The sequence below is a fragment of the Misgurnus anguillicaudatus genome, chromosome 1 (assembly GCF_027580225.2).
Source record: "Misgurnus anguillicaudatus chromosome 1, ASM2758022v2, whole genome shotgun sequence".
NCBI lineage: Eukaryota > Metazoa > Chordata > Actinopteri > Cypriniformes > Cobitidae > Misgurnus > Misgurnus anguillicaudatus.
Genome location: NC_073337.2, coordinates 16941572 through 16963031, shown reverse-complemented (window position 1 = coordinate 16963031; position 21460 = coordinate 16941572). Strand labels below are relative to the sequence as shown.

At 40.3% G+C, this 21460-nt stretch overlaps 2 protein-coding genes across 10 annotated transcripts in view; one reads left to right on the top strand and one right to left on the bottom strand.

Moving 5' to 3' along the window:
• lhfpl3 (LHFPL tetraspan subfamily member 3) overlaps positions 1-7876 on the top strand; it is a 40283-nt gene extending 32407 nt beyond the window's left edge. Inside the window, exons 2-4 of the mRNA XM_055190642.2 lie at positions 3160-3390; positions 6837-6874; positions 7590-7876. Of these exons, the coding sequence (XP_055046617.1) occupies positions 3160-3390; positions 6837-6853 (248 nt within the window). The 3' untranslated portion in view covers positions 6854-6874; positions 7590-7876. The remainder of the gene's footprint in view (positions 1-3159; positions 3391-6836; positions 6875-7589) is intronic.
• A 2545-nt stretch (positions 7877-10421) lies between these two features.
• Positions 10422-21460, bottom strand: part of kmt2e (lysine (K)-specific methyltransferase 2E) — a 41447-nt gene continuing 30408 nt past the window's right edge. For 5 of the 9 annotated variants that reach the window (XM_073867327.1, XM_073867326.1, XM_073867332.1 and 2 more), the window contains 13 exons: positions 20005-20082; positions 19444-19623; positions 18596-18655; positions 16838-17164; positions 16460-16759; positions 16209-16362; positions 15905-16131; positions 15701-15757; positions 15145-15612; positions 13609-13832; positions 13259-13341; positions 12666-12742; positions 10422-12572 (listed from right to left, as the gene is read on the bottom strand). In XM_073867327.1, the coding sequence (XP_073723428.1) occupies positions 11568-12572; positions 12666-12742; positions 13259-13341; positions 13609-13832; positions 15145-15612; positions 15701-15757; positions 15905-16131; positions 16209-16362; positions 16460-16759; positions 16838-17164; positions 18596-18655; positions 19444-19623; positions 20005-20082 (3240 nt within the window). In that variant the 3' untranslated portion in view covers positions 10422-11567. The remainder of the gene's footprint in view (positions 12573-12665; positions 12743-13258; positions 13342-13608; positions 13833-15144; positions 15613-15700; positions 15758-15904; positions 16132-16208; positions 16363-16459; positions 16760-16837; positions 17165-18595; positions 18656-19443; positions 19624-20004; positions 20083-21460) is intronic. The other 4 variants (XM_073867331.1, XM_073867334.1, XM_073867330.1 and 1 more) reach the window with 3 other exon arrangements.

Here is a 21460-nt window from a genome sequence, read left to right as displayed (position 1 = left end):
AAGTTACAAAAACAATACGTCATTATGTAATGTCTTTATAGACCACTGAAAATATATTTATGTATATTATATTGCATTTTTATCAAGAGATCCTCCTAACAGTTATACAATGCACCTTTACCTATCCCGTTACACTCCAGAAAACATACAGCACCTGTATGTTCCGGATAGTTCCCAATCCTTGATGCAAAGCTTCATTAATAAATCTTTGCCTGTGATTACATGATGATATGAGAAATAGATATACAAAGGGAACTGACAACATATCTTCTGCATGGAAACATGCGGTCTCACACACTGAATTCTTCTGCTAAAGGGATTATTTATAGCCTCTATCTACAAACACATCTCGGATGTGACAGCATTAACATTCCGAGCACTTTCACTGACCCAGATGGAGCACATGAGTGTGCGCTGCCAGCAAAATCAAAGCCCTCATGATGCTACCGCAGTGTAATCTATGAGGAAAGACACAGTACAGTACAAGGAAGCTCTCTGCACAATCTATTCTGGTGCATATGTTACTTTAAAATGAAATATAAAACAGTTTATAAGATGGTACGTAGTACTGCAGGTCCTGGGAGAGGATGTGAAATGAGGGGAAATGCTGATGGCTTTCTATTAGTTATAAGCATTTACCATATGTCTGTGTGTGTGTGTGTGTGTGTGTGTGTGTGTGTGTGTGTGTGTGTCTATGATGACTATGTTCAGTTTTAGATTATCACACTCAGCATCTTTAATTACAGTCATGTCACATAGTGACGTAATTTCTGCACCGAACATAATTGCAAAAATGTATTCACTAAGAAAAACGTGAGTGATGTCTACCTGTGCAAAACTTGGTGCCAGGATGTTTAAGCAAGTATACCAGCCTATTCTTATGTCTCTATGATAATGTAGTCCCCTAGGCTGGGGAATCCCAAAAAAGAGGTCTTTACGGCACGGGTCCTGCACGGGTCCAATTTTGGAGACCCGCTCCCTCCTGTACCCGCAAAGTTCAGCACCAGAGCCGACCCGTCACCTGTATATCAAAATTTAATCCGCACCCAGCCAGACCCGTTAATATTTGGCCCGTTACCCGACCCGTACCCGCATAAATCACACACGCTAAAATCATTCCAATTAAAGGGCTTTATGTTTTATCTCGTACCTCTCTCAACATCACAACAGGTCATGAATGGGCTAATGAAAAAGGCTAAAGTGCGCTTTGTTTTGCGCCATTCAAGTAGCCTACCATTGGCACTTAAATAGGCTATGGAACCTGATAACTTTACAATTCAATTCAATTTTATTTATATAGCACTTTTCACAATTGTTAATTGTTTCAAAGCAGCTTTACATGAATAGATGTAGGGGAAAACACAGAAAAATCGATAGATAATATAAGAAGCGGAATACAGCGGCTAATAATAAACCATAATAGGGAGCGAATTGATAGCGTAGTAATAATGTAACGTATACAAAAAAGTGCTAAGTAAAGCCAATGTTGGTTGACTGTCCATGGGATGAAAACCCCCTCTAGGAGAAAACTCCTAGGAGTGGGACAACTCCTAGGAGAAGAAAAACGCTTGAGAGAGATACATATATATATATATATATAAACACGACAGGGATATGAAACGGGTAGGCGGATTAAACTGGTTCAGCCGGTGGGCGCTGGTCAGGCATCGGCTGGGCATCAAGTTGAAGTACGGTCAGTAGATCAGTGGTGTGTTGACCTTTACAGCATCAGGAACTGGGTCTGTTTGTCTCATTGTCCTCAGGGTCGAGGACGAGACAGGGAGAGAAAAACAGAATCCTATTAGCGTAGGGGCCGTTCACATGTGATGCAAGTGTCATACAGTATTATTTTCGTTTAAAATCTGCTCGGTTCCAGACAGGCTAACTATTGCGGCATAAGTATATTACCCAGATGAGTTATGTGAATGCTTTGTTCTGGACAAAATAACTATTGCGTGATAGGTACATTTACGTGACATTTTATTTAAATGCTTTGTTTAAGAAGAATGTCTTAAGTTTAGACTTAAAGGGATCGACTGTGTCTCATAGACCTAGACCTAGGTCTAGAAATAGACCTATTAATAAAAAAAAGAACAAGAAAAAATACAACATACCTTACCAACCCCTGCTGTGCTCCTACAAGTCTCGTCTCGAAATGCTTTCTAAGAGAAGACGTTCCCAGCTTCCGGCTATCAAAGGCAAAACTTTATGCAACTCCTGCAATGCTCGCTCCAACAAGGCTACGAGAAGTATCAACAAAGGTCGCGCACTGTCGCAGTGGTGGTGAGTCACAGAGTTAATTATCCGCCCGTTAATTTTAGGAATGTCACAATCCACCCGTTTTAGACACTTTTATGCGGGCGCCAGGTACCCGACCCGTTGCAGGACTCTGCTTTACGGGATCACTTAGATCCGAAAACCCGAGGTCCAACCTCAGACCCGAGTGGGTTTGGGTCTAAAAGTTGTGTGCCCCCTGACGCATAGTGGCATCGGGTAATTTAAAATGAATGTGTTTTTGCAAAATGGACCCCAACTATCTTGCGTGTATGCATCAAGTCCTTTTCCAACCCCCCTTCTGTTTGCCAAGTGCGCTTACAACATTGTGTGGCTGGTGGTAGGTTAATTTTTCTTTAAGCCAGACCTGTCAATCAATTTTTAATACACATTTTAGTGGTAACATTGGTGTCGTTTTCAAACAACAAATGAAAATAAATGGAGCAGTGGGCCAAATTGGTTGGGAGGCTGCAGACTGCACACATGTCGGTGCCGTTTAATAAATATTTACATCATTTTAAGAGTTGAAAACACCCATTTGTGTTTATCTAAAAGTGGGTTTTGGTCTCGCAAGCCTGTCATCTCATAAATGGGCTGAAATTAGTCCCATTTTGTGCACACATTCTGCAAAAGAGTAGTGAGAAAACCAAAATGGTGTGTGTACATGAATACAAATTGGGGGCTTGTCCGGGATAACCTCTCTCATTCATTTAAGCCATCAGCCATGTCACAGCCAAACAGACTAAACTGCAATGACTGTTTGCATTTCAGCTCAATCTCTTCCCAATCCTTACCTCTAACGCTGCAATTTATCATGCTGTGTGAGCATAGAAAGATTGCTTTTTGCTGAGATATCTCACACCATCTACTTCTGCTCTCTCACAGGTACATGTCTGGTGCTGGGCTGTATGATATATCCTGATGGCTGGGATGCGGATGAGGTAAAGCGGATGTGCGGAGAAGAAACCGATAAATACACCATCGGAGCTTGCTCAGTACGCTGGGCGTACATCCTGGCCATTATGGGAATCATGGACGCGCTCATTCTGTCGTTCCTGGCCTTCGTGTTAGGAAACAGGCAGGATGGCCTAATGTCCGAGGAGCTGTTGGGAGACAGTAAGATTCAATTTGTTCGATAGATAGTTTGTCAATATTTTTAAGATGTCATGTTGTCTTACCATGGGAGAGATGTGTGGACGGATGGCTGAAAGTATTTTCATCTCCTAGTATAAATAATTGAAAATCAACTAGACGAAATGGGGTTATAACAATTTCATGTGGTTTAGCTACAGCCCCTATGAAATGATTTGATGAACACAGTTTTCTTACAAGAAAATAAGTCCTGTTATAACAGGGAATAAGTTGAGGGGGCCAAATTGCATTACATTTTACTAGAAAAACACAACCTTGGCTATTCTTTATGAAAGATTGCCAAAACAGAGATGCCATTTCACCTAAAAACGGATATAACGCAAATTCACATCACAACCCGCATTATTCCCTATAAACGTTCAATGCATCAGTCGTGCAGCTGTTGTGCCATTCGGTCCAATTCACAAAGCGGACCCACCCAGCCAGAGCGATATGCCGTGTAAAGCGAGGACAGGCCAGCCCGAGGAAACAAAAGCGATGGTCATTAAGGACAGAATCAGATGATAGGCCGGTGAAAATGAGAAAGCGCAAGATAGAAAGAGAATTTGCCATAGTCTGGGGTTAATTGAGGCTCGGGGCTCTCTGCTCAGCCATGAATAACTAATTATGTTTACACAGCTTGATGTCGACTCGTCCATATTAATCACATGCACAGCATCGGATGAAACCCATGCTATTCTGAGCACACCTGGAACTGAATACTATTAATAGATATGGACTTTTCATGATAAAATCAAATGTAATGAAGGAACACTTCTTCCTTAACTCAATTATTTGTCAAATAATAACAATATAAGGCCCAGCGTTTATATCAGACCCTGGTCATAAGTCGCATGGGTATATTTGTAGCAATAGCCAACAATACATGAGTTAAAGTTATTGATTGTATGCCAAAAATCATTAGGATACTAAAGGTCACGTTCTTTCTGATCCCATTTTTTAAACCCTTGTTAGTGTGTAATGTTGCTATAATAGCATAAATAATACCTGTAAATGATAAAGCTCAAAGTTCCCTGACAGGTGATATATTTTCTTTAACAGAATTCACCTTTCAAAGCATACAGCGAACGGTTTGGACTACAGCCCTCTACTTCCTGCTTTAATGACGTCAGTAGAACAGTTTTTGACTAAACTCCGCCCACAGGAATACGTCAGTCGCCAGCTAAGCTAACGGCAAGCTAAGCTGCTATCGAATCACAACACACTAAACAAACTACACAATCAGAACTCGATACTCGGACTTTATAGAACAAGGCAGACATCAGCCCGTTTTTATGACAGTGAAAACTGCGCTATACACATAAGTAAATTGTGTGAAAAATACCGAATTTTTTTACACATTAAAAACATGATAACATGTTATATTGCGCACTGTAAACATAATTAAATAGGGTGACCATACGTGCCATTCTTCCCGGACGCATCCCGTCCAGGATTTTGTGTTCGTCTCCCGGAAGTCGTATTTGTCGGCCGCATACGTCATATAGGATTATTATTATTATTATTATTACAGAAAAGCAACCTTTACATTTTAAGGTAAGAATGAAACTACGATTGTATATCTTTTGGTTTTAACTGAATGGCGTATGCGGTCAACAAATACGACTTCCGGGGATGCGTCCGGGAAGAATGGCACGTACGGCCACCCTAAATTAAAGCTTCAAAAACACAGAAAGAACGGGACCTTTAAGAAAAATATTGTTCCATGAAGATATTTTCTACCATAAATAAATCAAAAATGTATTTATCATTAGTAATATGTGTGGCTAGGACTTTATTTACACAACTTTAAAAGGCAATTCTTTTAATATTTTGTTATTTTTTGCACATTCAGATTCCAGATTTTTAAATAGTTGTATATTGGCCAGAAATATTGTCCAAACACACCACACATCAATGGAAAGCTTATTTATTCAGCTTACAAATGATGTATACATTTCAATAAAAAAATTAACCCTCATGACCCGTATATATATATAGTTTACATGTTACAGCATTTCTCCAATCATTCTTAACATTTGCAAAATAATGTGTGCATTTCTCAGAACAATTTGTACAAACTGCACAACATCATGGTTTTTACTGCCAAAGCATGTAATTTGTCAAAATCCTTAGTTTATCCAAAAAGGGAGAACCAAGGTAAAACTAAAACCTGCAAGAACAGGACCGGAGCACACAATGTTTTAATTGAGATGTGGACAAAAAAGAAAGAAAGAATTACGATATATTAAACACTTAAACAAATATATACATACAAACCCGCTAACAACATGTATACAAATACCTCAGAATGCCCCTTAGTTCATCCCTCAAAAGTAAATGCTTATATTAGTGAACATGTCAGTCCCATCAAAAAGTCCTTGTGCTATTCATTGTTCATAAACAATACAGTCAAAATGTGTAGCCATGTTGTCAATATAACAAAAGTACACAAATATAGGTGTCAGTATTTTCTGATGTGACCTTTATGGCTACAGATTTGATGATGATGATTATAAATGAATATGGCTGCACTTTTTCAATTTAAAAAGTATGAAGTTACTCATTTGTTTATGTGAAATACTGAGTGCAAGAGATTGGACAGAATTCACAATTACACCTTTACTTTTTTCTGTAAAAAAGTTACACACATTGTAGTTTTGAATAAATCATATTTTACAGAACAAATACAAAATAACAAAGCTAGACTGTATATTTACTCTCAATAACAGATTATGACAAAAAATCTGCTTCATTCTGCTTGCCATGACTTATGCAATGCACTAATTTCTATATGTTTTGACTATTCAGCAGAAACCATTATAACCATGTCTTTTGATGAAAATGACATAAGCAATTAATAATGTAGCAAACAGCAGAAAACTGTACATAATCAATTGCATGATTGCATCAAAGCATTTGCAATTTGTCCAAAACAATAAGAAATTTGCTTTTATGTTGTGCACAACTGATTTGATGATGTGGAGGTTGAACAATGTTTTGAAAAATGTATTTCGGATTTGAGAAATGCTCTAAAGTAATATATGTCTTCTGAATAAATAAAGTCATGTACATTTGGGATGGCTATACCTATAAGGGTGAGTATATTAAGAGAGAATGTTCATATTTTGGTAAACTATTCCTTTAAAGATGTTTGCAGAATGATGAATGAGCAACTGGCATCTCCTGAATCATTCTGCAGAATTTATGACGACGTATTTTGTTACAGCACATGATGGTGTTAGTGCCATCTAGTGTCTGCTACTGATTATGCTTACAAAATCCCAATTAAAGGACTGTTTATTGCATATTTATAAACTGTGACAGCTGTCGGTGGTGGATTGTGTAATTTCTGCAACAGATTTGGAAATGACTCAATGGATTTAAGCAGTGATTATTTTTAACAGACTCCTGTGCTTTTTTCTCAACAGAGACTGGAAATGCATAGGTGGAAGACGCAAACAGATGAGTGAGTATACGACAGTACCTATAGTGACTTTTCATGACTTAAAGGTGCCGTAGAATGTAAAACTGTATTTATCTAGGCATAGATGAATAAAAAGAGTTCTTATGTAAACCCAATGCATGCAAAAGACTGAAAAAAAGAGCTGGAAAACAGGCCAATCTCAACAAAACACAGATTGTGACGTTACAGTCGCGATGTACGCCCCTAACATTAAATTAATTACAATGCTAAACACAAAGTTGTGACTGCTGAGTTAGCATTATATGCTAGTTAATGCTAACGTTTAGGCAGAAGTTTTACTATTGACGTTAACTGATACTTACGTTTTGTAGGTCCATACTGAACCACTCAGAAACATCCATTTCCATCTCCAAACAATTATTAATTCCTCAAAATCTTCAACGTAAGGTCTGTTTGCTTTGAAAGCCACCAGCTACTAAGTGAGCCACTGACTGACAGCCAATCAGAGCAGAGCTCATCATTATTATTCATGACCTTTCCAAATATGGTAATAATAGACCATTTAATTCGTAAGGCAAATCCTAGGGTTGCAAATCGACATGTAAACCCGCCTCATGGGTAATTTTTGCACTTAATAAAGCCACATACCTTCTATATAAGAGAACAATTTAACATTATTTAAATGCATTCCTTGGCACCTTTAAGTCATTTTTAAACCAGGACTGAATTTACCAGTAAACATTCCTTTTTTTTCTAGGCGTGTTTGCCTCGTTGAAGGAAAATCATTATGTGAAGTCACAATTCAGCTTTACCCATCATCCTGAGGGCGGGAAGCCTGACTGCAGCAGTTTGGAAAACGTTTGAGCAAATGACGAAAACGCGGTGATGGGTGTCCAGAACACTCACTGCTTTTCTGTACATATATATCTACTTTTCACTGTACTCCTTGGAAATGCTTTTTAACAAATCCCTAGTTTGATTTATCGTGTTCTGTGCCACTAATATGATAGGGCAGCTAATGCACCATTAAGAAACCAAATTTTTATGTTGCGTCACCCTCTTTAAGCTTATCTTACAGTAATATTAACATTTTGGGATTTATGAATATTACTGTAAACTATCTGAGAGGATTTTCCAATTAAAGTCAAGTATACTCACATAAAGGGGGGTGTAGATTTCGGCACAGAGCAGCACTACAGAGACTTTACCGGCCTGTTAATATTTCTCTCTTTCACGTGAAATTAAAAACATATCAGCCGCATAAGAAGACAATACAACCCCGAAAGCCAAATTAAACACGAGCGATCATTCAATTGAGTTTTTATTCATGTACAACCACCACACTCTCCAATATTGTTTTAAAGAGGTGAGTTCACTGTTGATATATTTTAATAATTATGTGTCAAAATTAGGAGCGGACCACTCCGCCGTTAGTATTCGTGCACAAGCCAAGTATTTACTGAACTAGGAGAGTGTTTTAAGTATTACGTATCGAGTGTACACGTTGAATTTCTGTATGTCTCTATTTCGATATTTCCTTCTTTGCAGTGTCGGTGCTGTATAGTTATGTGTGCCATATTTATGATGTTCTCAGCTGGTACCGTTTTGTATTCTTGGTAGAGTCATTCTGTCCCACCAGGATAACAGCATAGAGTCGCCAACCTAAGAAAACATGTCATCTGAAATAGCTTGGGAAGTAGTAAATAAATGCACACCCACAGGAAATGACCTCACTGTGTGTCTGGTGCCACTCCCCCCAATCCTGGGCCGCTGAAGATTTGGGATGATACTGAAAGTTCCGAAGGGGAAAAAAATTAAAGGGTTTGCTTTATTTATTGGGTATGTCTTGTCAGATAATGTTGTATGTAGGAAATGATGTAAATACACCATAATAATGTATTAGTTACAGAGGCAATTCGCAAATTCATGAATAAAGATTTTACCTCTATCAAACGAAACCGAGACAAGATGCTGTTTTTTTAGCATTGTTGAATACACAAATTGAAACCAGCTCATATAATTAGAGCAGGGGTCTCCAAATTTTGGTAAGCAAGGGCTACCACAATGGGTAAAACAATCTGGAGGGCTACGTTTTTGATCTAGTCTACTCAAAACTTTCTTTTACTTGTTGATATGTTTTATCATTGTTTAAAATCTTAACGTACATAAAAGAAGCCAAGCTAATATATAAAATATGTAGTAATATTAAAATTAAAGGGGCCATGGCACAAGACTTTAAGATGTCAAATAAATCTCCAAAGCCCCAAAGCACATATGTGAAGTTTTAGCTCAAAATACCATATAAATAATTTATTATAGTATGTTAAAATTGCCACTTTGTAGGTGTGTGCAAAAAATGTGCCGTTTTGGGTGTGTCCTTTAAAATGCAAATGAGCTGATGAAATTCAAACACTGATCACAATGAAGGTGGTTTGTTGCAATTAAAACTCAATTGTGCTTTTCTCTGCAATAAATGGCAGTGCTGTGGTTGGACAGTGCAGACTAAGGGGTGGTATTATTATAATAAGAGCTCCTTATGACATCATAAGGATAGCCAAATGTCAACAACCTATTTTTTCATGTGATTGTAGAGAATGGTTTACCAAAACTAAGTTACCGGGTTGATCTTTTTCACATGTTCTAGGTTGATAGAAGCACTGGGGACCCAATCATAGCACTTAAACATGGAAAAAGTCAGATTTTCATGCTATGGCCCCTTTAAAGCTATTAATAGAGTGTTTTTGGCGGCAACTTAGAGACCACTGCATTAAAGGGACACTCCACTTTTTTTGTAAATATTTTCCAGCTCCCCTAGAGTTTATTTTTTACCGTTTTGGAATCGATATAGCTGATCTCCGGGTCTGGCGCTACCACTTTTAGCATAGCTTAGCACAATCCATTGAATCTGATTAGACCATTAGCATCGCACTAAAAAAACAGAGACAAACTGATTAATCCAGGTGTGCCTGACCTCAGTAGTCACAACAACAATAATCAGACACACCTGGATTAATCAGTTTGTCCAATAATGGCAGACAGGAAACAATGAGCTGGCTGAAGTTCAGTAAATAGTGCAGCTGGTCATAAAGCCTATTGCTAACTGTATTTGTGTCATTGTATTTTTAAAAACTCTTTCTTCATTGCAATTAACTTTAATGCAATGTCTTTTAACTTCTAATTCTGATTGGTTGCATAAAGTTTGTCTTCATTCTGATTGGTCATCTCTTTCACTTCGTTGCACTTTGTCACTAAGCAGGATCAGGCAAAATCTGAATTTTGGGTAAAATGGGAAGAATGGATTTAAACATTTGATATTTTTTCTTAGTTGAAGCCCACCCAAATAAAGGACATTACATTAAACAATAGTAATGCATAACCAGTGACTTTTTATACTGACTGGGTTTCTATTATTTATTTCATGGTACTTGAACAGATGCCCTAAGGAGGTCTTGACAGACAGCAGGGTGGTCCTCAAAGCTTCAGCGTTGTATCTCTTCCCCTTCACAATTACACATTAACATCATACTTAAACATCAAACACATTTACACAAACACCCCCTCCTCCCCAGTAAAACAGAAGACGCTTCCGGTTGGTATAAAACTGTCATTACAGTGATTTATTATAATGAACCATGAAAATAGCCAACCAGTGCTGTGTCTGTGAACCTCTGTCCTTCACACACACATACACTCACACACAAACAGTAAAAAAAAATTAAACCAGAGAGAGGAAGAAATAAAAATAGTGCTACTGTCACAGAAACATTCAGCTTTTTGCCAAGAGCGCATGTATTTACAACCATATTCCAAAATGGGGATGGGAGCGATTATACAAGCATAGAAAAGAAAAGAAGCCAATATGTACAACTGTTTCTGGAGAAAGGTGGAGTAACCACATGTACATTAAATTACACTTTCTACAAATAACCATTGATATTCAAAAATAAACCGCTTACCCCCTACAGGAAGGACCTCTCTCTTTTAAAGCTGCCTCAGAGAACAGCACGCATCTGTCTGCGGCGTATTAACCTTCCGCTTCTTGCGCGCGGACACACAAGCATACACGCACAAACATCCCCTCCGCTCTGATACAGACATTCGTACAAACAACCTTGCTCATTCACGCAAGTGCAGTCTCCTGGGGCAGTGAAGCGGCCTATCGGAAAGGTCTTCTCTGTATTTCTGCAGCGGTGCACAGATATTTTGTTACATGAAGGAATAAAAAAAATAATAATTCTGTATTTTTTCTCTATACAAAACGTTTTTGCTATATAATGAGCCACTAGATAAAACAAATAACTGATGAACGAAAAAACTGTGACAGAACGGGAAAGGAAGGGAAAGGTGAGGATAAGACTGGAATGGCCCATTGCATTGCAATGCAGTGGGAGGATAGAGGAGGGATCTGACAGGAAGAGATAGGAAAGGGGATTTAAAACGAATAAAAACATTAAAAGTAAATGTAGATATCTGGAAAAGACAGGATGGCAGTACAAGGAGAGATTTGAGGGTAAGTGATGAGCACCAGGGTTCATTAACCATCATCTTTTACACAGTCTTGTTTTAACAGTTCTCCATTTTTCTTTTTAAAATGTACCCTTTTCCCCACCGTTAGCCATTGTGAAAAGGTACATAGAAAATATTTACAGTGGTGCTGTGTTGCCTATGTTACACGGTGTGGCTCCACCCCATCTCTGGAAGAGTTCGTCTGGGGGTGGGGTTTGATAAGGTGAGGTCAGTGCCATCCTGTGCCCAAGTAGCCAGTACTGTGAAAGGGGGCCGACGAAGGGGCGGGTCCTCGATTGCCTCCGGCAATCTGCGAGACATTCGCATTGGCCGGTGCCTGCGTGGGAGGAGTTTGCTGGAGTGGCGGAGGAGGGGGAGGGGGTAATACAGTTTGTTGATAAGTGGAAGGAGTTACCGAGGGGTTGGATGGTGCCGACTGGTGAAGTAGGGTGGTCTGAAAGCCACTAATGTTCTGAAACGGGTGTGGTGCATTACTGGAAGGTGGTAAGGTCGATGGGTGTGGTCCTTGTTTGACAAGCGTAGGCTGGGGTTGCTGGGAACTTTGGGTCTGAGGTGGTGGAGGTGGCGGTGGGGGCAGGGCGGAGCTCAGCAGCAGTTGATGCTGCTGCATTGGAGGAGGTTGCAGATTGACATGCAGCAAGGTGGGGCCAGACTGTGGATGGGGAGGGGGAGGAGGTGGTGGTGGGGGAGGGGCAGCACTGCTTTGGTAGTGCAATGCATGATGGGGCTGCAGGAGAGGCTGTGAGCCAGGTGGAAAGGGCGACGCAACGGTTGGCTTGAACGCGGGAAAAGGTGCAGCAGCTGCAGCTGGCTGAGTAGGAAAGTAGGGAGCAGTGGTAGGAGGTGCTGGGGGAGGAGGTGGTGGCGGAGGTGGGGCATTTTGAGGGTTATACTGAGGGAAAGGGGCCGGGACAGAAGTAGCCTGCGGCTGAGGCTGGCTTTGCGACTGAGCTGTCAAAAAGGTTCGCTGGCCACGGTAAGGTGATCCTTGGGGTTGCGCTTTGGGAGAGTGCATGAGCGAAGATCCAGGATAGTGACTCTGGGATGCCATCTTGCTGGGCGTCAGAGAGGCCGGTGGTTTGGAGCTTGAAGTCTTGGTGGTGCTGGACTGCTGGACGGACAGTGCCTGGGGTTGAGAAGGACCGTGAGGTTGCGTTTCACACTCTTCATCCTTGGATGGGCGAGACACAATCTGGGGTGCCGGAGAACAGGGCTGTAAATGGGAAATGAAATGATTACATCAACTCGCTGGTACTGATATTAAACACTTCTAGGTCTGAATACTCTTGACTGAAGCATGTCTTACTGCATTTGTTGAGGGACTTTTGCAACTCTTGGGTGAAAGACATTCCTTCATCTGAGCATCCCCTTCTCCCTCTCCATCTAAAAACAAAAACAAAGCAGGCGTTTTTTAATCACAGCATTACTAACATCTGCACGCTGGACAGATCTTGTTTTGTACCAATTTTTGGCCTTAAAGGGAACATTTCACAGGACTTTTTTAAAGATGTTAAATAAATCTTTGGTGTCCCAGAGTATATATGGGAAGTTTAAGCTCAAAATACCATATCAATAATTTATTATAGCATGTTAAAATTGCAATTTTTTGGGTGTGTCCTTTTAAATGCAAATGAGCTGATAAAAAAAAAAAAATGTGTGCTGTCAATTTTTTATTTTCCTCTCTCCCTCTCTGCACTAAATGGCAGTGCCGTGGTTGGATAGTGCAGATTAAGGGGCGGTATTATAATAAGATCCCCTTTTGACATCACAAGGGGAGTCAAATGTCAATGACATATTTTTTTACATGCTTGTAGAGAATGGTTTATAAAAACAAAGTTACTGGTTTGTTCTTTTTTCAAAATCCATAATCGTGAAAACAAAGACTAATATTTTGCTTACCCGTGTCCTTTCGATGGTCACTCAACAACAGGGCCCTATGGTAGCCTCGCTCCCTCGCCTGTTCTACTGATGTGGAAGATGTCCTGTTAAGAAGAGTTTAAGTCATTATTAAATATCCCGAAGAGTCAATACCTCGAAGTCATAGTTTGCTGGTTCTTTACCAGTTATCAGGGCATAATCTGTTATCTTAACCACTCAATTGCCCAAGATGTCTCCTTAGAAATGGATAATGGCCTCACTGTTTAACTTGTATATCAGTCTGATAACATTTCTATTAGAATTTTCAAAACGAGTCTCTTGCTTTGATGAGAGTGCATCATATTGGAACTGAAGATACTTCAGAGACGTACCACTGGCCCTCTCCCTCCCCCTGAGGTGGGGCATCTGGCTCTTCAATTGGTTGAGGAGTCCTTGGGGTCATAGTCGCTGCAAATACAGGTGGCTCAATAGCTATTTCCACAGAAACAGGAAATATGTCAACAGGAGGTGCTGTGGAAAGAGGAGAGCTGCACTCTCCCTTCGAGCCACTTCGCCGTGCTTCACGCTGCCGTTTTCTGTACTCCAGGAGAGAGACCTAGCAGAAAGAACACAAGAGATTGGTCAATTAAGAAACATAACATTTACATACAGATTTTCTACTACCACTTTTTAAAGTTTATTACTAGATTTTTTGAGATAAAAAATGTAGACGGTTAATAAAGTGCCGCAGGGATGACTTATTTTGGTAGGCTAACCCGGAATCTAGCGAGATATTTGTTTCTTCACAAACAAGCCCATACTTTTTCCCATAGACTTTTGGATTATTGCAAAAAATAAGTTTATGACACTTTCCCGGACAGGGATTAGCTTAAACCAGGACTAGGCCTTAGTTTAATTAGGAATTAAACTAGTTTTAACCAACATGCCTTACTCAAAACATTACTTGTGTGCATTTTGAGGCAAAACAAAAGGCACTGATGTATTTTAAGATATGTCGGTGCAAATCGTTTTCAGTCTGGACAGCTCTTACATTTATTTTAGTCTCTGACTAGTCTAATCCTTGTCCGGGAAAACTGCCCCTTAAAAGTTTTGTCCAACAAGTTAATCTTGTTTTTAAGTCTAAACTTGTTTTTTATATTTCTAGTAAATTCAATTTTACTTCAAAAATCATAAAATTTGTATTTATGTGTGAAGATTAACTTGTTGGACAAAACATGAAAGTATCTTTAACTTTTGTTAAGCACAGACTTTTGGATTATCGCAAAAATTAAGCTCTAATGGAAAAAATTAACCCCTTAAAATTCCAGTGTACCGTGGGAGCATGATTGGACAGAAAACATCATCAAATACAACAAGATTCGAATTATGTAAACCTTTTTAAGATACAATCAACACTGCAGGTACAATTTTTTAGGCTTCGTCAGGAATGCTAAAGAATTAAAAGGACTTTTTGCAAGTGATCCAGTGTCCCGCTAGCTTCTGGGTTGGCCTACAAAGTCATCCCTGTGGCACTTTATAAAAATTTGAATTAACAAATTCTCAAGTATACATACAAACTGAATTCATTCAAAGGTGGGGTGCATGATCTCTAAAAGCCAATGTTGACATTGAAATCACCCAAACAAACACGCCCCTACCCCAATAGAATCTGGACCTTTATTTGACCACCCTACACATACGCAACCCAGGAAATTATGTTGGTTAGTAGACACACCCCTTACTGCTGATTGGCTACAAGTGTGTTTCGGTAGTCGGCCTGACTAGTAGACACGCCCCTTACTGCTGATTGGCTACAAGTGTGTTTTGGTAGTCGGCCTGACTCCCTTTTCCAAAGTGTTTTTTAAAAATCATGCACCCCGCTGCCTTGAAATGTAAAGTGGTTCACTTCATTGGAAAATCAATCAGACCTTTTTCTTCTGTGATGGGTTTTTCGCTGCACCTCCATCCCCAGTGCCATCTCCACTTAATGAGCGAGTAAAGGTTACGCCACCGCTCTCCTCACCACAGGAAAAAAAGGGCGCCGTGTCGCTGAAGGGGCTAGCAGAGGTCGAATCTGGCCGGTACGCTCCTAATTCCAAAGTGTGAGAGGGCGTGAGGTCTCTCAAATTAGAGTTCACTGAGGAAAAAGAGAGACCACCTCGGTCTGGACTCTTTATCCAGGGGGGATAAGAAGACACGGGTGTATCAGATGCCGAGGCAGCTTCTGAGCCACTCCCGTCGACCTCCATGCCATCATCACCGGCTACATCCTGAGGCTCAGTGAGCGAAGGCTGAGGACTCTGGGACCCGGCAGGTTTTATAGATTCCTGTGGTGCAGTATCAGGGACGACTGTCCTCGCACAGGGAGATGCCAAGAGCGAAGGTGGCCGGTCCAACTGAACATATGGGAATGAGAAATGTTATATGTGGCACAAAGTAACATACACAAAGTACAAACCATGCGTAACATAAAAAAATACTCACGTCTTGTGTGCTCGGCCTCCGGCTACCATCTGGAGAGCTGTCCATAGATGACTCGCTCTGTTGATATGCAAAAAAAGAGGTCAACATAGAATAACATACAGTATAAACCAATTTAGTTGTCTTGTTCAGTCATACTTGTTCATATTTGACTTATCAATTTGAGTGTAGTTATTTGCCAGTGTATAAGTCGAATATTACTCGTACCTCTTGTTGTGGAGGGTGGCTGGGAACCTGTAATGAAGCCAAGGATTCAGTACTCAGGTCTTCTGGGCGCGGTCGAGGAGGCGTGGCTAGCAACAGGGGCGTGCCTGGTGTGTCTGTCGAATCTGTTCGCGTTGGGGTGGCACATGGAGATCCATATGGGGTGGAGGTCTCCGACAAGTATGGATCAACTGAACATAAGCGCCGTTTCTTCAACGGGGTAGGCAACTCTGCAAGAACACAATGTGTGAGTTTCTAAACTAGATTTTGGGCTACCTTAAATCATTATGCGTGTTTGTTCGCCCACCTGGTAGTGAGCAACTGCCGTTAAGGGGTAGAGGGCTGCAAGACTCTCCATTGATGGAGGGACTGAGAGGGCTTTCACTGGGCATCAGCAGAGAAAGGCGTCCTGCTCCCGGGCTGGTAGAGCCCTCCTCTTCTAAAGCTTGCTTTAGCCAGCGCTGTACAAAACACAGAATAAGGATTGGTATCCTCATAGCTGTACGTCTTCAAATGTTCCTCATAAACAAACTATTAATATGCTAAGAACAATATTACCTTCTTGCAGGAGCCAGTGGTAGGTGGCGTTTCGGGCAGCTCTCGCGAGCGCCTCCGGCTCGTGGGCACCCCAGGGGTGCTAGGACTTCGGCTGGCCAAAAACGGAGATGAGAAACGGACGTAGTGTTTGGGTGTGCTGTAGACGTGTGAGCTGCAGGCCATGCCTGGAAGAGAGTTTAATTGCGTAGCCAAGACCTCGGGGTCACTGCTTATCCGCAGCGGCCTCTCAGGTGGCAGCTCTGGCGTCCGTGAAGCTCCCCGCTCTGGTTTCTCGACACCCATCCATTCGCTCACTAAGTGCTGTGCAGAAATAAATTGCGGTTGAAAAACTGTTGCAATAAACAGAAGTTAATCGAAAATCCTTTTAAAGAATCAAACCTTTTTAGTTTTGGGGTACTTCTGCCCACCGCGGGACGCTGGGGCAGGCGAGCTGCTCTGAGGCGGGCTGGCGTCAGGAGCATGCGATGGAGGCACGTCAATCTCAGGAGCTAAGGGCATCTCTCCGTCATGAGTCTCTGCAGAGTCATGAGACTCTAAACCGTCACCGGGGGAATTAGGTGGTAATTCGGAGCAGGAACTGACTGTGCGGGATCGCCGCCTCTGCTGTCCGATGTGAGTGCGATTCCGCGAGAAGCTTTTTCTCTGCTTGGTACGGCTCACTTTGCCTGGCTTTAGACTCTCTTCCTTCACAATCTCAATCATGGGCTAGAAGTGAAAGCATTGTATAATTATTTGATCGAAAAAAACTTTCAAACTAAAGGATTATAGCATATTGTGCAAAATGTAAAAAATTCAAGTTTTGCTCAATTTAACGATTCCATAATTCATTGTTAGTACTTAAAGTGATACTCCAGCAAATTATCAAAATAACCCCATGATTTAATTGTATATTTATTTTATATAAAATTTTATATTATTTTATTTTATATAAATATATCCTTAAGCCATTTCCTGGAGCTGCGCGTGTATTGTTCTTCGTCTACAGCGCATTCAAGTTTCTGCACAAGAGCGCCCCCTGGCTTTTGGATGTAGCGGCATTTCACCGTAATTCATTACGAAGCATAGCAAGCATTATCGGCCGATTGATCAGAGCATCTGGAGTTATTTTAGTAAATGCCCCCGCTCCTTCAATTTTACAATGGGAGAAAACAGGATTCAGGGAACAACTTCTGACGTTAAACCCCAAAATGTGCATTCACTCTTCACTGAAGTAATCCACACGGCTCCAAGGGGTTAATAAAGGTCTTCTATGGGTAATCAATGCGATTTTGTAAAAAATTATCCATATTTCAAACTTTATAAACAATAACAACTAGCTTCCGTGGTTGCCATTGGTTACGTTGCACAGTGACTCTCACGAATTGCGTGAGTCCAAGATGGCGTCGTTAACGGAAGCTAGTTATTATAGTTTATAGTATGGAGTAGTATAGTAAGTTTAAAATATACATATTCTTCTTACAAAATAGCATCGATTATCCACACAAAAACCTTAACCCATTGGAGCCATGTGGATCACCTCTGTGAAGGATGAATGCACTCTTCTGGGCTCTAGAGGAGTTGTTCCCTGATCCATGTTGTCTACCACTACAAAGCTTGGAAGAGCAGGGACATTTACCAAAATAACTCCAAATGTGTTGGTCTGAAAGATGGTGCATCTTAAATTGCTTGAGGGTGAGTACATCATGAGCTACTTTTGATATTTGGCTGGAGTATCCCTTTAACAGAAAACACCCAATAATTAATTCACATTCAGTAGGGGCCAAAAGTGATGTGCAATCTTGAAAAATTGCTCTTTTTTCAAATACTTTATTAAAAAAAATAATACAATTTTGTATGCATGTTGCATTGGTGTGTTTGTAGTATAAAGTGAAGCTCAACTTTGAAAAGAATTTAAGGAGGCTTGGCAAACAATGATTACAAAACACTCCCACAAAAGATCAACTAATACAGGGTTTCCCAAACTGGGGCTTTAAGAACCCCTGGTGGTTCGCGAGGGAATTGCAGGGGGTTTGTAAGTTGCCTAAAATCAATTAATTAAAGGTGTACAATATCTGAAAAACACTTTGGAAAAGGGAGGCGGGCCGAGTACCAAAACACACTTGTAGCCAATCAACAGTAAGGGGCATTTCTACTAACCAACATCGTTGTCTGGGTTGCGTCTGTGTGGGGCCGGTCTATCGACAGAAGGTCCAGATTCTATTGGGGTAGGGGTGTGTTTGTTTAGGTGATTTTAAATGTCAACATTGGCTTTCAGAGATTACAATTAAATAATAATATGCAATATCTTAATCATATATCAGAAAACCAATAACTCATGCAAAATGGACAGATACATTTTATGTACCACTAAAAAAGGAAATTAGATGGTTATTAGACCTGGTATATAGATCTGGTAAATACTACTGATAAAACTTTAACACAGATAAAAAATAAATGTCTTTAAATGTAAACATGCAAATGTGCTATTAAAAGGCAAATTTAGGCTGACAATTTTTTTTTGAAAACCCCAGAACTAATATAAATCAAAAATAAAACTGCAGTCACTGTATGCTTTATAACCAGCTTTATGCTTTTTACATTTTTATTCTAATAAAACCCAGATTCCCTATTATGTTGTGGCTTGCTTTTTTGCCAAACCTTACCTTAACAATGTAGTGTCTTGTCAATTTTGTACCAGACGCCTCATATTTTTATGGTTATCTAACCGGAGCAGCATTAAAAGCAAATACTGCCCCCACAGACATCACTTTTGTCCACTACTGTATATTATACTATTACAACATTAATTAAGGTTTACATTAAACATTGTTTGTATTAAACATATAACAAATATATGGTTTACATATATTAAACATATATAAAACATAAGAGTGAGCAAGCAGTTTTAAAATGAGTAAAATCAAACTTTTGTATACATTTTTTTATATTTTGAACCTATTTGGTGGTGTTTGTATATGTGTGCATGTATTTTGAAGGACACATACCTGTATTATAGCAGGACATTCAGCCTCTGGTGTGGGCGGTGGCTCTTCCTTTATATCGCTGCGCCCACCGATCTCCCCCTTAGTGCCGATTCTCTCTAACGCCTGCTCTCGTCGTTTCTCTCTCTTCTCCATCCGAGCGAACGCCTGCAGAATGGCCTCCATTTTCCTTTCTTCACGCGTCTACACGAATAATACAAAAAGATAAAGATAAGGTGAACCTATTTTCCAGCTGACAGTTGGGAACCAGCTTGCAATTTAGCGCAATCAGCAGGCCAAAGCCAGCAGCAAAAGGAGGGAAAGAGAGAAATGGGACACATCTCTTTTAGTCAAGTGGAAATATAAAACACCCCTAGGTGTGTGACACGGTTTCTGTACTCTCTCATGTCCTACCAAAGAAAATGGTTCACACAAAGGTGTCCTGAGGTAGGCCATGTTGAGCAACTGAGGACGGCATGCCTGGATGTCAACCTCAGTTTGGGGTTAGTGTGGGGTCTCCTACACAGTAACAGGCAGGGGTGGGTGGGATCGGAGTCATTTGAGGAAATGAAAGGGCAGGTTTACCTCCTTGTTTTTGTTTCTCAGGGCTCTGCAGCAGGAAGCCCCCGCGACGTGACAATGGGACTCCTCTGCCAGGCTGCCCTGAATGGTGCCGAAAAAGACAGCCATCAGGGTTTAGACATGCAAAGGCTTGCTCATACTGCATACACTTAAATATATAGCAATTTAGTTTACCATGTATGGGGTTTCATTGAAATACCCCTTTTGCATCAACAGGATGCTAGGTCCCAATCCATGCGTTTCGTCCAGAAAAAAAGACCAAAAACTGGTCTCTTAAAGCTGCATGTCTCCAACCAGGAACCATTCAAATTAGCCAGAAAAAAAACAACAACTCTGGCTAAACTAATATGATCGCTCATTACATTAATAGACCAGTTTACACTGAAGGCACATCATGCACATTTTATGACACTCCCTTAATATTTGTGTCATGTTGCAACATTTTAAAAAAACTTTTCACAAAACTAGAAATATATTTGAAGAAAACAAAGACTGACGTGTATGCTTATTTGTAGGTAGGTTCACAAATCCCCTGTCTGAGCTCCAGCACCATTTTGGTGAAAAAGTGGTAGTAAAAAAACTCAAAAGACGCATTATAAGCTAGCCTAGCTAGCTAGCCTAATATGAGGGGAAAGACTGGGACTTTCCACTGATTCAGTTTGATCCCTCGCCATAAACTTTCTACAACTAGCGTGACATTGGTTATAGCTGTTAGCCTTTGCTCTGGATTTTAATGGTAAGGCGCTTAAGCATTGGATGTCAGTTTTATTTCCCTCAACATTCCAGAGGCTGCTGCCAACTTTGGAATGTTTGTAGAGGAAAGTTTTGGGAGTTCAGTGGGTTCAGGAGGTACTGCTGCCTAATCTTTATGTAAATCAAAATTTTCCATTTCTATAAACGTACCAGCCATAATAATAGCCACACCAAAAGCTCACACAAAACAGCCAGTATATATATTTAAAGAAAGAGCTGCTACACTTTCCAAAGTTGATCGCAAGTAACCGAATATCCATGCGTTTGGTTTAAAAATTTAAGGCTTGTTTTATGAATACATTTTTTCATTTATTCAAACTGACATTAACAACATCTGAAAAAAGTAGCTTTAATAGGTTTAACAAAAAAAAGTATGTAATCGGGACTGACAGCTCTACCAACTTTTGTTAATATGGAGCAGGGATGTTTAATTATGGCAATGGTTCATAAATAAATCAAATTATTAGGTTGTTGAACTTTGTTGGAAAAAAATTTAGACTATTCATAAGCAGACCCCTGATCGAATTTGTAATATACATCTCTCACTACAAACCAGAAATACCAGCTGCAGACAAAACACAAAGAGACCCATAAGAGGATCAATAAAGGATGAAGTATGAAACGAAAAGAAAAAAGCAACAGGGATGAGTGCCCTCGCGCTAACCCTCAGGAGGTGAAACTACAGAGCGACAGGAGAAGAGAAGCA